This window comes from Armigeres subalbatus, chromosome 2, assembly GCF_024139115.2.
Source record: "Armigeres subalbatus isolate Guangzhou_Male chromosome 2, GZ_Asu_2, whole genome shotgun sequence".
In the NCBI taxonomy this organism is placed as follows: domain Eukaryota; kingdom Metazoa; phylum Arthropoda; class Insecta; order Diptera; family Culicidae; genus Armigeres; species Armigeres subalbatus.
This window is the reverse complement of record NC_085140.1, coordinates 285,804,107-285,819,972: the sequence shown is the minus strand read 5'-3', so window position 1 is coordinate 285,819,972 and position 15,866 is coordinate 285,804,107. Positions and strand designations below refer to the sequence as shown.

General features: G+C 38.2%; 1 protein-coding gene across 1 annotated transcript in view; it reads right to left on the bottom strand.

The window, feature by feature from the left end:
- Positions 1–293: 293 nt before the first annotated feature.
- LOC134216470 (uncharacterized) overlaps positions 294–15,866 on the bottom strand; it is a 34,894-nt gene continuing 19,321 nt past the window's right edge. Inside the window, exon 6 of the mRNA XM_062695343.1 lies at positions 294–535. Within this exon, the coding sequence (XP_062551327.1) occupies positions 413–535 (123 nt within the window). The 3' untranslated portion in view covers positions 294–412. The remainder of the gene's footprint in view (positions 536–15,866) is intronic.

Below are 15,866 nucleotides of genomic sequence, written 5' to 3'. Positions count from 1 at the left end.
AAAAAGCCACTGACTGTTCAACTAATTTATTGACAAGGTATTGGTCTGCGCTTGTCGGGACCATGATCGTGCGGAATATAATAATGACGACGACATAATAATAGCAACAAGAGTGGTTTTCTATGCAGTCTTGCTTATTATAGGCGAAAATAGGTGTGCACTGGCGAATAATGGTGATTGATGGTGATCATTGCTACGAGGTGTTCTCCTGGGTAGGTGAAATCGATACGAGAAGGTAATGGTGTTTCGTTCGGATGAAGAAAAATCTATAATGAAGCAGGACATTTATTGGGATTGGATAATACAAGGTTTATTCGAAACCTCATCAGTTGAAACCATTGCGTGTCACTCTGGGTGCAAATATGGAACAATTAATTATGCAGCAAACAACTTATGTTCGGATGGCCATGACCTACAGTCTCGTGGAATGTTCGCATTGCATCTCGTGCAGAGTCTCCAACTTCCTGTGCAGGACAACTCGGCGAGATTTTCTGCTATCGTCAATCTGATCTGTATCATCATCTTTTGGAGAAATCTGTAAAAATTTATATAAATTAGTTTGATAATATATTCTATTTGAACATATTATTTAAATTAAAGAATTGTGTTGGTCCATATAATTAAAAAATAGAAATCATTCAAGAATAGTCCACCAAACTGTGGTAATGTCTCTCTCGAGTATTATTAAATGTAATGAGAAAAATACATGAGAAATGTTAAAATAGCAATTTAAGGAGGTATCTATGTTCAAGTTTTTAATCCAGTCACATTTATTTGCATTAATTGTATTACATTGCATTCCTGATTTGGGGCTCCGAGTCCTCTACCAAAAGTTCATTCTTTGTTCGATCTTTGAGCCTTTATGCACAATTATTGTACAAGAAAAATATAGAAAAAACGTAGTGTGCTGTGGTCGAATCAAGATGAGTTTGGTTTTCCTTGTGTCATTTTTTTTTCACCTCTAGATTTTTGGTTATCCAAGTAAAAAAGGATACGGAAGTTACAACTTGAAGAACAACAATCCAATGCTGACGAAGAGATCAAGAGTTTCTGTCCTGATTTTTGTGGAAGCTAACAGAGAAGTTTTTTTGTTTTATTTTAATTTGCTATTTTTGCAATTTTTGCAATTTTTTCTGCTATTTTTTTTTGTTGTAGTGCTCAAAATCGTTTGATTTCTTTAAATTATTTCCCTCATTCAGTTAATTTATCTCTTTAATTTGTGCTCTTTGAATTATTATTGGGTCGTATGAATAAAAAGTAGCAAAACTCAGCGCTTGTAGTATCTACTCAAAAATAAACTCCACAGAGAAAACTACATGTTTGATATGAATAAAAATATTTTCGAACTTATGGCATATGCTACATTCGAACTTAGCCTTTACTACAGTTTACTACCATTTACTACACGGAGAAACGTCAAAACAAAATAGACCCCATGATGACGATGATGATTTCATCATTTTTTTGCAGCTAATCAACAAAAAACATGTCTGTTTTGTTTGTTATCCCTAAATTGGACTTCTATTTTCAAAGACAAAGCCGATTCGCTTCGATTCTGATGAATAATCTGCATTTGAAACATGAGTAGCAACGTCTTGAGCAGACTACAAGAAATCAGTAGTAAACTCTTGTTTTATTCATACCGAATCAGTTGTTTGTAGTATGTTCGAAATGTGTAGTGTAGTAAAGTCTCTTTTATTCATACGAACATGTTCCACAAGTGACGTTTACTACTGAAAATGTAGTAAAGTTGAACTTACTACTTTTTATTCATACGACCCATTATTTTTGAATTTACCATAGAGAAATGTGGAAAGGCATGGTCCATTCACAGTCGTTGTTTTATGGCCAACATTCTATAAACTGCCGCTAACCGCAAATCGAGCACATCTGTATATGGACGCGGCAGTAAAGGAATCTGTGATGCAACTGTTACCGATAAGCTATGATAAAGTGCCTAATTCTTGATTCAGCGATCAGAATCAAATAAGTTTTGTAGAGCCGTTTATGATTTCATTTTTCGGCCAAATGCAATTTGGGAAAACCATAATCTTGTTTATCATAGCTAGAAATGTTTTATTAAGTTACTTTTACTGTGTAGCAAAATTGTAATAAGCGTGCTTTAATTTTAAATTTAAATTAATTAAAACTCATACTATACTCATACATAACTACTACTACATAAAATAATATTTTTATTTGAATTTGAAATCATTTTTTTATTTTTTTATTTTTCATCAATTTTTACTCTGATGAACTTTACATTTTAATTTAACTCTAATTATGAACAATAATCAAACATGCGTCCGTGAATCCTTAAATATATAATATGTGATCAATAACCGTTATGAAAAGAGATAATGGGTTATATCAAACTATTAAAGCTTAAGTAATGTTCATTCTTGGACAAGGATACAGATTCTTCTTTAGTTCCGTCTAATAGATCGCTGTATAAACATATAGGGAAGCACGCAAAGCTTTCGTGTGGTCATTAAAATATTTGAACAAAAAGTAAATTGAATGAAACTTAGGTTTATCAAAATAGAGTTTCAATACTTACTTATATGTCGCACTTTATGTATATTTCTACAGAAAACTAAATTCAAGAAACGATTAAAGATTTCCGGACAGTTATCCACGTAATATATTTGAGTTTCGTCAGTTTTCAAGATGATTTTGGAGAATCGTTGTTGGATCAAAAGTCAGATACAAACGATGGAATCTGGAGGATTGGATAGTTTCAAATATGGTGAGTCCGTTCCATGTTTGCTTGTACAAAACTATGTCATTGACATAAGTGCCTCCCGTTTCTCTACTACAACAGCGCGTTAATTAAAAAAAAACCTTCACCTAAAGGTAAAATAACCAGTAGTGGACCCCCTAGTGGTGGAATTTTGCACTTCCCCTTTGGCATGTTCTCCCTTAGAAATTTCATACAAAAATGTTTATATTATGCTGTAATAATGCAAATATGAGTGTTCACTGCGAAAAAGTTCTATATATATAGTATATCTGTCGCCTTTATAAATTTTTGCAATAGCTCCACCCTAAAATAATCGGCATGGACCCACACATAAATAAAAATAATTGCTCATTCGGGTCCACACCTAAAATTTATTTAGATATAGATTTTATAAGTAATTTGCGCGGAGAATAATTTAGTGCGTGTAAGTAAAATCTATGGATCTTCGCCATCAAATATGTGTGGATCTTTAGTAGTGTAGGGTCCAAATACTATTGGTCATTTTACCCTAATCAGCACAAAATTAAATTAAGTTGTTCAAAATGTGTTTAATATTGAGTTCATTCAACAAATTACTATTTGTTCACTTGAAATTACCCATATTTGATGTCGTTTGTGTATCTCTCTCTAACTCTCGCGAGAATCATAACTTCAACAAAAATTAGCACGGGCACAATAATCGGTCGATATTAACTGTAAATTTAAAACGATATTAACAATTATGTGTCCAACCTTCGAGAGCTAATAGTTTCCAAATTTACATTCACTAATATACCATCATAAATAGTGTCTTCGTTCTTGACATTACCCAGTCAACATTTTGGTACCCATAACCCTTGATATAGGTTATTATATAAGAACCAACTAAATCGTATATAATGCACAGATATGCTATATACGTACAAAAGTGGAGGCGATATAGGTACATACGAGTTTTATTTCACGATTTTTCCCGACATCATACGAACAGTATTACGATTAAACATTAAAATATAAAAAAAAACCTTACCATCACCAAGTCTCGAACATGCGATCTTTGGATCTGCAGGCGGATACTCCACCACTGCACCATACTGTACATCTTGAAGTGTGTCAGATTTTTGTCCAACATAAACCACACAATTTATATCTTCACAACTGCTTGAAAACTCTGCAAGCCATTTGGACTGAAGTGTATTACGATTCACATAGACATTCATTCGCACTGATATAGGATATTGCAAGGAATATAAGTCATTATGAGTTTTTATTCACACAATTACGATTGATTTTCACTATGGTAAAAATTATCGTATATGATACATTCAATACAACATTTGTCGACAATAATCTGATAAAGTTTGATATGCAGTGCGATTTAGATTTTTAATGGAATCAAATGCGACTTTATTTGCTGTTTGTTATACGATATGTGGTTTACTGGGTATTGATTGATAGAGTTATGAATCGCGTTGAACACTATTTCCACTAGCAGAAGCACTCCATTCTTTGCTCTAAGCTCATTTTCCCCCTATATTTGAAACAGTTATTTGATGGCTTTTATTATCGGCACAGGGGTATCTCCTTCTAGTTTCGAGTGCTCACAGTAACAGTTATAACAGATTCAGCCCTAGATCACAATATATATGTATTCTGGCCTTTGCTTCTATTTTGACTATCACTTTTGTCAACTATCTTCCTCGCTTTCCATTTTGTTAGTAGAAAATTCATTTTAGACATAGCTAATTCTTTGAAGAGTGGTTGAAATGTTAGTACCTATTAGGTTGGTAAAAAATAGATCATAAATGCAGATTGTTCGCGAGAATCAGAAGCTTTTGATCTGCTTGTGCGGTCGATATGTGAATAGATTTTATTAATAACAATGCTGTACTTGAAAACATGCCTCAGAGACGTTTAAGTATTTAGGAGTATCAAATTTTCTGTCGGAATTGAGTGAAAAATAGATCATGTTTGTTTGTTGCTTGAATGACAAATGTTCAGCATTCATAGGTTGCATACAGTCGTGATTTATTTAGTGGGCAGAACGATCGGCCGGTCATCACAAAATTTGTTCTGCTTTGTGCGGTTAGCAGAACGATCGACCGATCATCGAAATGTTGTTCTGCTTTGTGCGGGTGAGTGCATTAATTAGAAAGTGAAGATTCAGTTCGCGTCAGTAAGCAGAACGATCGGCTGGTCATCGAAAATGTTGTTCTGCTTTGTGCGGGTAGCAGAGAGATCGGCTGGTCATCGACAATTTTGTTCTGCTTAGTGCGGTCGGTAATTAAAATAATTAATGTTCGTTCGATTATGTTTTGAATTGATCAAACTACACGCTATACACGGCATACCGTTTACCAAAACGAACCCTGTCACAATACCTACCCCATATATCCAACATCCCAGTGATTTCTCGTGGAAGTGCAGATGACTCGTCGGCTTCTATCAAAGCGAGTATCACGTCAACAATTTCCTACCTATTCCTCAATTGACCTGCATTCGGACACGGCCGGCGCTGGTATTGCTTATTTTTGGGTCACCAGTTCTTACACATTGAAGATGATGTTAGTCCCAAACTTCATATGTTGATTCTCTGTGTAATTACAGCTGACCTGGCAATAACGGAGTAGCAAACGTGGGCGGTCAATCATGCTCATGCTCATGCTCAATTATTGTACAAGAAAAATATAGTGAAATTTAAGGTTAATAATAAAATCTCCATATTTGTTTTTCCATAAATCGTGGGCAAACATAGGAAATCAATAAGATAATCATCCAATTTTATGTTTTAGCTCTTAACTAATTTTTTTTATCACCTTCTAACTATTAGTTTTATATATAGTTTCGTTTGACACATAAATTTAAAAATTCCACTATCGACTTCTCAGATGAGCAAATTAAAAAAAAAAATCGGCTGGATCGAAACGCATCGATACAAAATGTAGTTTGGTTTATTTTTGAACTGAAAACCGCAAGGGTTCGTCTTAGCATTCATTCATTGCTCATCATAACATTGGTGGGAATGCATAATGAAGAGGGATACGAAAGCATGTTCAGTAATACGAATAAGCTGCAATAACAAAACAGAAAATAGTAGAATTGAAGTCCATATGGTCATTTTCAGATCGCCACCACAAACTATACCCATTAAACATATTGTCACTTGGCGTTGCTGTGGTCGACCTAATGACCCACCAGCAGCGCATAGAGGAAGGTGTGACCCTCGGTCATTCGTTCAAGGTTGAACCCATTTATTGGCGGCTTTTTGGACCTACGTCCAGTCATGCTAACAGCCCGTGCGAAAATGAATTAAGCGCCAAAAATAAAGCGGCAAGGCGAGCACGCCTGAGGGGACCATTCTCGAGCATGTCCTACCAGCCATTCCCCGGTGTTGATGGTTGCTTTCGGTGCGAAACGAGGGTTTGTTTTTTCGCGTTTGTGGCTTGTCTGCCGATTCAATGGTGACCGCAGCCCATTGTAAACGGTTCCACTCGAGACGAAATCCCACTGCCTTGCAAATTTGGTGCCCACCGCAGAGTGGAAAACGGTTCAACGGATCTGCTAAAAAAACTACGTCTGGAATTAAATCACGTTTAAATACGATCGAACGTTGCTGCCAACCGTGGCTGACTTGATCATCGGGGGGCTTGACGATTGACCGAGTTTAGATTAGTCATTTTTTCCTTGTCATAGCATCGCCCTTATAGGCTGAAAGATACTCACTGCCCAATGACACATGATGGTAGTGACATTTTTTTAATAAAAGTAATTTATTTCGAGGCTTAAAATAAAAGGCAATAAATTTGATTGATTATATAAAAACGAAGCGGAAACATCCGATTATTATGTATGAAAAAGCTGTTAGGTTTCGCAGCATGAGATAAAATTCAAAAATTCAATCCTTTGCTGAATTTATAATCAGTGTAACGCGTGGCATTACATAGTTCGAAAACAAAAGGTGTCTTAAATTTGTGCCTTGTTGCTCTCTGTGGTGAATGATCTGGTCTAATATGTGTTTCCTGGGTATGGATTAGGCATAAAAAGCCTTGAATAAAGTTGAAAGGCAAACCCGTTGCAGTGGGAACATCGAAGATAAACTTTGATTGAATCACTGAGAAAACCATATAAGAAAGGTCGAAAAGCGCTTTGGCGAGATGAATTCTATTATTTTCATCGATTTACATTATTGTTTGCGTTAACGTGACCACTTTTTCTAGATTATTTATTACCTGATTTAAATTAAGTGTACGTAAACGCTATGCAATCACCCTAAAAACGTGCTTTACACCAATCAACTAAGCTCGTTGAACTAAGGTGATGTCTGTGCGTATGTTTTTGGGTTTGAGCCCTACCAAGAAGCGTCAATTATTTTTCTGAATTTCAATATCTATTTCTCCATTACAAACATGTGCTGTGCATATTTACACATAAAGAGTGCATGATTTTATTTTAATCTTGCCCTAAGAAAAATTGATTTTCCGAAAGAAATTCTTAAAAACTTCCGAAAGAAGTTTTGAATGATTTTTTAAAGGCACCCTTCGCTTGGAACAATTATCATACATTATTAGTGAAGCCCTCTCGAAACATGAAAATAATCAATGAAAGAATGCATTATGGTCCACAATTTGAACATTTATGAAGCTTTGTTGCGATCTATACAATGCCATTTTCATAGTTCCTTGGAATTTATAAAAAAAAATTAGAAGTTTCTTCGTAAATTCTTTCGAGAAATCTTTCGGAAATTTCTTCAGGAATGTTTGGTTTTTCTACAAAAATCTTTGAGGAGACTTCTAAACTTCCAAAAGGATTTTCTGGACCGGAGGCGAGCTAGCCTGGGGCTGCAAGTCTCCTTAATAAAGCTAAAAAAAAAAAAAAAAAAAAGATTTTCTGGATAAATTTCTGAAAACATTTGGGGCCATTCAGAAACCACGTGGTCATATTTTTGAAGATTTTTGACCCCCCCCCCATTTGGTGGACTCCTCCTCCCCCCTATGACCACGTGGGGTTTTTTTTTCAAGTGCAAAAAGTTAAAAAAAAAGTTATATAACTAAAACATATGGTTAACCCGCTTAATTTTGGAAATATAGAAAATCAGGTCTATCAACTGATTCAAAATCAAACCAAATGCACCATTAAAATTATACATTTTCATGAATTTGAACATCTTGAACATTTTATTTTGCTGATGTAACCATGTTGTACTGTGTATCAGGATATCTAGAACTCGCACACCCATTCGATGTATCAGGATACAAAACATTTCGTCTTGCGAATATTTTATAAGAATTTCTAGAAAAAATTCAACCGTCTAAGACGAGTTAAGTCCTCTCCATTTAATTCCACCAATTATTTTCGATATCTTTGCAGATACGTATTTCGACCACAACTGTGTGGTCGTCTTCATTGTCTCGTACTTGACTCTTAGACGGTTGAATACATTCCACTAAAAGAGCTTAAAATATTTTTCTAGAAAAAATTGTTTTTGTTTAGAAATATCCCTATAGATTCCTAAGAGTATTTGGTTTCCCAGACAACCACACATCGCATAAGAATGCACGATTAAGGTCACTCCTGACGGAATCCAAAATTAAAAGTGCTCGCGTTTTCGGGGGCACACCACTCGATTCAGAGGCGGCACACAACTGTCATTTTTGTTTATTTAGCTTTGCTGCGTCGCAGCATGCGTGAAATAATAAAAATGACAGTTGTGCGTTGCTTCCGTATCGAGTGGTGTGCCCCCGAAAACGCGAGCACTTTTAATCTTGGATTCCGTCAGGAGTGACCTTAAAATCGTTTACCGATCCAAGTTTCATCGAAATCGCATTGTGGCGCGAAGCTCATCAGATTATTCATAAATTTTCCCGCGCAGTAGGCTGTTTTACGAGTTTATCCCAGTTTCATTTGTTGACATCGCATATTACTGCAAACAAACTCAAATGAATTAGGATTATCTGTCAAACAGAGTTTGTTATCACAAACTCCATCGCAATGTATTACGAACAAACTCACTTAAAAATCGTGCACATCGCAAAAACTACCGTGCAACGTTGGATTAAAAATACACATACAGTCACTCTCAAAATTGAGCGTACATCATGGATTAGATGAATATATTCGAAAATTCCAAAGAAGATTTAATTGTTGGCTCGGTTGTTTTTAATGCATTTCAATATTCATCCCTTCCTTCAATGTATGCGTACATAAAATGGTTGAAATTTTTCTCTAAAGTTCAGTTATTTGAAAATCATCTCAAAATACGCCTATTAGATGTTACAAAATTGAGCGTACAGCGAATTTTTTATAAAATTTCTTATTATAAACATGATTAATGTCTTTTAATATTGTTTTTCATGATTATATTTATAATAATAAACATCCGCTACTTAAACAGGCAAGGTTTTGAAATTAAACCATGTTTTTGTAAAAATGGCGAACAAGTGAGAGGTAAGAACATTGCTATTTAACAATTCAATGCTGCTAGGGAAAATAGATGCTTTAAGATATGGATTTCACCGGCATCGTATCTTATATATGATAGATAAGCGAAATCTAGCGAGACATACGATAAATTTGGGAAAATTCAGTCGGTAAATGATGAAAACAGATGTAAACATACAGAGAAAACGACAAATGTTAGGAATGACATAATTCAAATTTAGTATGTCTTTAACTGAAATTTGTTTTAAAGCTTGATTTTTGTCTCAGGTTTTTCATTAAGAGTAATATTATTGAATCCAATCATTAACAGTCAAATTCTAAAAGTACAAGGTACATGTTAAGGTACCGAACATAAAAACAGCTTTTCAACCCCGTAGAGCAATTCTGATTGAATATTGAAAAGATAGCTTTAAATCGTAATTTCATAATTAAATTTGGATTAAACTCCACGATCTGTTACCATAAGGGATACAATTGGATGATTTCCATGTGGAGAGAAAAATAAACTTTTTAAAAGTTCGACAGCTTATTTAATGATACCTTGATGAATTTAAATGATTCAACCAAATTTGTTCCTACGGTGACTGAGTCTTCAAATAAAAATGACGTCTTATAATGTATCCGTGTTCTGCTCTTTTATTAATATTATTATTAATGAGTGTCCTGAGCTTATAAGCTACATATACATTGACTTTTAAATAAAGTTATACTTAATTTGAAATATGCCATTCCCAACATTTGTCGTTTTCGCTGTATGTTTACATCTGTTTTCATCATTTACCGACTGAATTTTCCCAAATTTATCGTATGTCTCGTTCGATTTTAATAATCTATCATATATAAGACACGATGCCGGAGAAATCCATATCTTAAAGCATCTATTTGGCCCAGCAGCATTGAATTGTTAAATAGCATTGTTAATACATCTTACTTGTTCGCCATTTTGATTAAAACATGGTTTTATTTCTAAACATTGAATGTTTAAGTAGCGGATGTTTATTATTATAAATATAATCATGAAAAAACAATATTAAAATACATTAATCGTGTTTATAATAAGAAATTTTATAGAAAAAAAATCGCTGTACGCTCAATTTTGTAACATCGAATAGGCGTATTTTGAGATCATTTTCCAATAAATGAACTTTAGAGAAAAAATTTCAACCATTTTATGTACGCATACATTGAAGGAAGGGATGAATATTGAAATGCATTAAAAACATCCGAGCCAACAATTAATTTTCCTTTGGAATTTTCGAATATATTCATCTAATCCATGGTGTACGCTCAATTTTGAGAGTGACTGTATATCGCCTACACTTTTGTACGTAAAAAGAGTTTGCAAGACTCTTATGCGATGAAATTTGTGCGCATAGGCATCGCATAACTGAAACACATTTCTATTATGCATGCATTCTGGTTGTCTGGGTTGGACCTTCCGTAGTTCAGGAAGTACTGGAAATTTTTAAAATATAGTATCTTAAGTGAAGCATCTGAGTTGGACTCTGACAACAAAAAGTTTGTCAGAGTCCAGTAATGGAATCACAAAGTTGATACCGTGGGGCATCGAAATCCGTACACTTAAGCACCTTAGTATATGAAAAAGTCATTAGAAAATAGGAATCGAATGTAAATAAAACGTTTGTCATTGACGCAGGAGCATGAAAAAAAGATAGGAACACCGTCTTCGACCGGAGGTCGTACAGACTGAACACTTAACACCTAGTGTTAATCCCGCCACGTCAAGATGTCCACTTAGCTCCAACTTCTGCGTTACTGCCAACGCTGATAAATGAGTGCGACCGCACCCTTGCACCTACAGAAGGATCGTCGATTGAGTGAATGTCAATCACCAAATAGATGTTGAGAACAGACAAAAGAGTAGATGCTTGAGCTGAACACAACAAGTGGCATATCTAAAACGTATTTCTAAATCCTATGAGTTATACACAATTGTGCGTAGAATCCGTATAATCCAATCCGTAAAATACTGTGCGAATAAGGCAAATAGGTATTATTGAGAAACTTAAACATCTAACGTAGTTTAACATGAATTTTTTGCCCTACAATGTGCTCAATTTTTTATTGCTTACAGCTAAAGTTTATTATCCTAGAATTTGTGAACTATCGCATAAAAATATATATTATTACTAATTTAATACCTAAGGTGAGATCATGCAAAGAAATCTATCTTAAAACTAGAGCCTTCATTAGTGTATTGCCTAATTAAATTCAGGTACAAAACTCCACCAAGAAGGGGTTAATCAGAGCCGAAGCTCAACGCTTTGAGGCGATAACGAATCACCAAAAGTAGGTCGCGATATTAAGTTGACTATATATATATGTGCCTAATTCGATTTCACATATTCATAGGAATTTTGTAATTTTACGTCCATTCTGCCGGAATAAAATTTACTGAATCAAGGATTCGTCTATCGCTCGCCAACATTTTACAAAATTCTTTTGTGGCTAAAAGTGCGATGTCTGGCAAGGGATCGAATACTGGATCTGGCAGGAACGACTCCGATGATATGTTCACCAATGAAGGTGGACCTGGCGCAACATGCGCAGCAACGGGATCTTCTGCCAACATCCCCACTGCAGCTGCAAGCACAGCAGCGGTCGCGACGAGCGAAACGGTGGGCATGATGGACCCGGGAGTCGGCGCATTGCGCACTGCATCGGTCATCAATAATCCAACGGATCCGGTAAAACCAGCAAACCCTCTTCGTACCAATCAGGTAAATGCTGACGTAGCCAATAAATTAAATGCCAATGGAGCAGTGCCGAAGCAAGTAGCTTCAACTGTAGAGCTGAAACATAGATCATCCCTGTCAAATTTACACGGAAAACTCGTTGTCAGACGTAATCCGGATCGTCGCGCGCGTGCATATCGGTACAGTTGTGAGTTGTGTGTAGATAGTGACAATAGTAGAATGGTGCAGTGTGATGGTTGCGACAGATGGTTCCACTTTTCCTGCGTGGAAGTTACCGAGGGAGTAGCTGAAATCAGTTGGGTCTGCCCGGTGTGTACATCCGTACCAAGCAAGGTCCAACAGAAAATCCCTCCTAAAGATGCAGGAGCAGCGATACCAGCAAAAAATCCACCCCCAAGGAACTGTGGCGATACAAGATCAAACGGGAAGAAGAGCAGTAGAAAAAGCGAACAACGTAAAACAGAGTTACGGTTGCAGAAACTGGAGGAGCAGAAGAAGTTAGAGCAAAGGTTTTTGGAGGAGAAATACCGAATCTTAGAGGAGCAAGAAGATGACAGCGAGACGGGATTGGATGATGAGGATCTTGAGAAGATGTCCATAGTTTCGCGCTGGATGAGAGATACGGGGCGTGAAGAGGTTGTCCAGGATTCCGGCGTGGTAGAGGAAGAGCAACCAGCCGAATATAGAGCTTTATCTAGACCTATTGAACAGCCAATACGACATGCAAGCCAGCAACATCATTCGTTAGGTGGACGACGAAACACATTTCCAAATTTCGCTCCCGAACAACGCTCTACACCGCAAATGCGGCCCATGATGCCTCCGATGAATCTAGGATCTAGGCCATATTCTGGAATGCGGCAAGCGTTGAATGGTCCAGCAACGGAACATGTACCAATTCCAGCAGAAGAGACTATTTGTGTCCTCAACAGGAGTCAACTGGCCGCTAGGCAAGCGGTTTCTAAGGAGCTACCGGAGTTCTCCGGAAATCCTGAGGATTGGCCTCTGTTCTTCTCCATGTACTCTTCGTCAACACAGATGTGTGGCTTCTCCAATGAGGAAAATATGCTGCGCCTACGTAAAATGTCTGAAGGGAAAGGCACTTGAAGCTGTGAAGTGCCGTTTGCTCCATCCCTCCAATGTCTTTGGGGTTCTTTCAACACTGAAGATGCTCTACGGCAGACCAGAAGCAATCGTCCAAGCGGCTATAAGAAAAATACGTTCACTCCCATCACCAGAAGTGGATCGACTAGAGAGTCTGGTAAACTTTGCGCTTACTGTCGAAAATCTAGTGGCTACAATAGAAGTGTGCGGAGTGAGAGACTTCGTGTATAATGCTTCGCTGAAGTTAGAACTCGTGGAAAGATTACCACCAACGTTGAGGCTGGACTGGGCAAGGTACATCCGAGGAAACCCAGCTCCTAATCTTCTAGATCTGAGTACATGGCTGTACGCTATGGCGGAGGACGCTAGTGCGGTCATGCAGACGTCCTCAGTTGCTCATCGAAACCGTAATTCTAAGAAAGACGCATTCGTCAACGTCCACTCGGATTCAAGTACTATTAGATGCAAAACATCTATGGTTCCAGAGAAAGAAACGCTAGCCCAGGCACTAGAACCGTCAAGAGCGTGTTTTGTGTGCAAAGGTTCTTGTTCGTCGATTGCAAAGTGTAAACGATTTGGCGAACTGAGTTACGAGTCTAAGTGGTCAGTAATACGCGAAGCTAAGGTGTGTCGCAAGTGCCTTCGTAAACACAACGGCACATGTAGACAACAAAACAAATGCGGAATCAACGGGTGTACCTACCTCCATCACCCCTTGCTGCACAACGAGAATTATGAAGGTTCCAAACTTAGTTCAGGAGCAGAGGCAGCTAGGGATTCCAATTGCTACGTTCATCAAACCCAGACAAACGATGTCCTTTTCCGCATTGTTCCTGTCGTGCTTTATGGCCCAGCGAAGATGGTTCAGACTTACGCTTTCATAGATGATGGTTCGGAGCTCACGCTTATGGAACATTCTCTAGCGCAGGAGCTTGGATTGCAAGGATCTCAAGCCGCTCTCTGTTTGAGATGGACAGGTGACGCCAAAAGGATAGAGAACAATTCTCAAAAAGTTGAGGTGGACATTTCATCAGCGGGGAAATCGTCCCAAAAATATAAGCTAGCGGATGTTCGAACTATACAGCAACTCAAACTCAGACCACAAACTTTGGTAGCTGCCGAAATGCAGAAGCGCTTTAGTCATCTCTCTGGAATACTCTTTGATACTTACGTTGATGCAAATCCACGTATCTTGATCGGTCTCGACAACGCGCAGCTTGGACACGCATTTAAGAGTCGGGAACTCAAGCCATTCGAACCGATCGCCGTTAAAACACGACTAGGGTGGATTGAATATGGAGCTGCTCATCCATTCACTACGTAGCGACCCACGTTAACTACCATGCTGTGCAAGTGTGTGATTGCAATATTTCCAATGAAAGCCTTCATGTGGCGATGAAAAACTATTTCAATCTTGACAGCATGGGTATCACCAAGCCTGAAAAGGTACTACTCTCCGCGGATGACCAGCGTGCAGTTAATATCCTAGAAGCAGTAACGAAACGTACGAATGGTCGCTATGAATCTGGCCTTCTCTGGAAGTATGATGCTGTACGGCTTCCCGACAGTAAGGCGATGGCGCTCAGGAGATGGGAATGTCTGGAGCGCCGGATGAAGAAAGACGAAGTACTGGCAAAAGCGCTACAAGCAAAGATGGTCGACTATATTCAGAAAGGATATGTCCGTAAATTGACCAACGATGAGCTGAAGATCCAGCAACCACGTGTTTGGTATTTACCGGTGTTTCCAGTATATAATCCCAATAAGCCAGGAAAACTACGGCTGGTTTGGGACGCAGCAGCTACAACACAAGGAATCTCTTTGAACTCGGTCTTATTGAAAGGACCCGACCAGCTCACGTCCCTGTTGACTGTCTTGATTCAGTTTCGGGAGTTTAGAGTTGCGGTATGCGGAGACATTCGGGACATGTTTCACCAAGTGCTGATGAGAGCGGAGGATCAACATTCCCTGCGATTCTATTGGAAGGCAGATGCTCAGGATAGCTCTCCGAGCGTGTATGTTATGGTAGTGATGGCATTCGGAACCTGTTGTTCACCTACAACAGCCCAATATGTGAAGAACATAAACGCAAAACGATTTGAAAACGAGTGCCCACAAGCCTTTGATGCCATTGTGAAAAAGCATTACGTAGACGACATGCTTGCTAGCGTCGAAACAGACGAAGAAGCCCTTAAGCTTGCACAAGATGTTAAACGCATCCACGCTGCAGGGGGATTTGAAATGCGCAACTGGCTGTCCAATTCGCCAATAGTCTTGACATCCCTGCAGGAAGAAGCGGCTACAGAGAAATGCCTAGGAGCTGGAGAAGAGAATACTACCGAAAAGGTGTTAGGGCTTTGGTGGAACACGACTACCGACTGCTTCACGTTCAAAGTGTCTCCACGGTATGATCAGAACCTGCTATCTGGTCGTCGTAAACCTACCAAACGCGAGGTACTGCGTACGCTTATGATGATGTTCGATCCGCTAGGCTTTATCTCGCACTTTCTGATGTACCTGAAAGTATTAATGCAGGAGATCTGGAGGTCATCAATTGACTGGGATACTCCCATCGAGGAACCACAGTTCCAAAAGTGGCTAGTTTGGTTAAAGGTTCTACCGAAGGTTACCGACGTGCAGATTCCACGGTGCTATAGAGTATTCGCCACATTGCAAAGTAGTTGCAACATGCACACATTTGTAGACGCGAGTGAAAACGGATTCGCAGCCGTTGTGTATCTTCGCTTCGAGGAGGGAGACCTTATAGAGATTGCATTTATTACTGCAAAAACCAGAGTCGCTCCGCTAAAATTCCTTTCCATCCCTCGTTCAGAACTCCAAGCGAGCGTTCTGGGTGTTAGACTAGCAAACAGCGTCGCTCAATC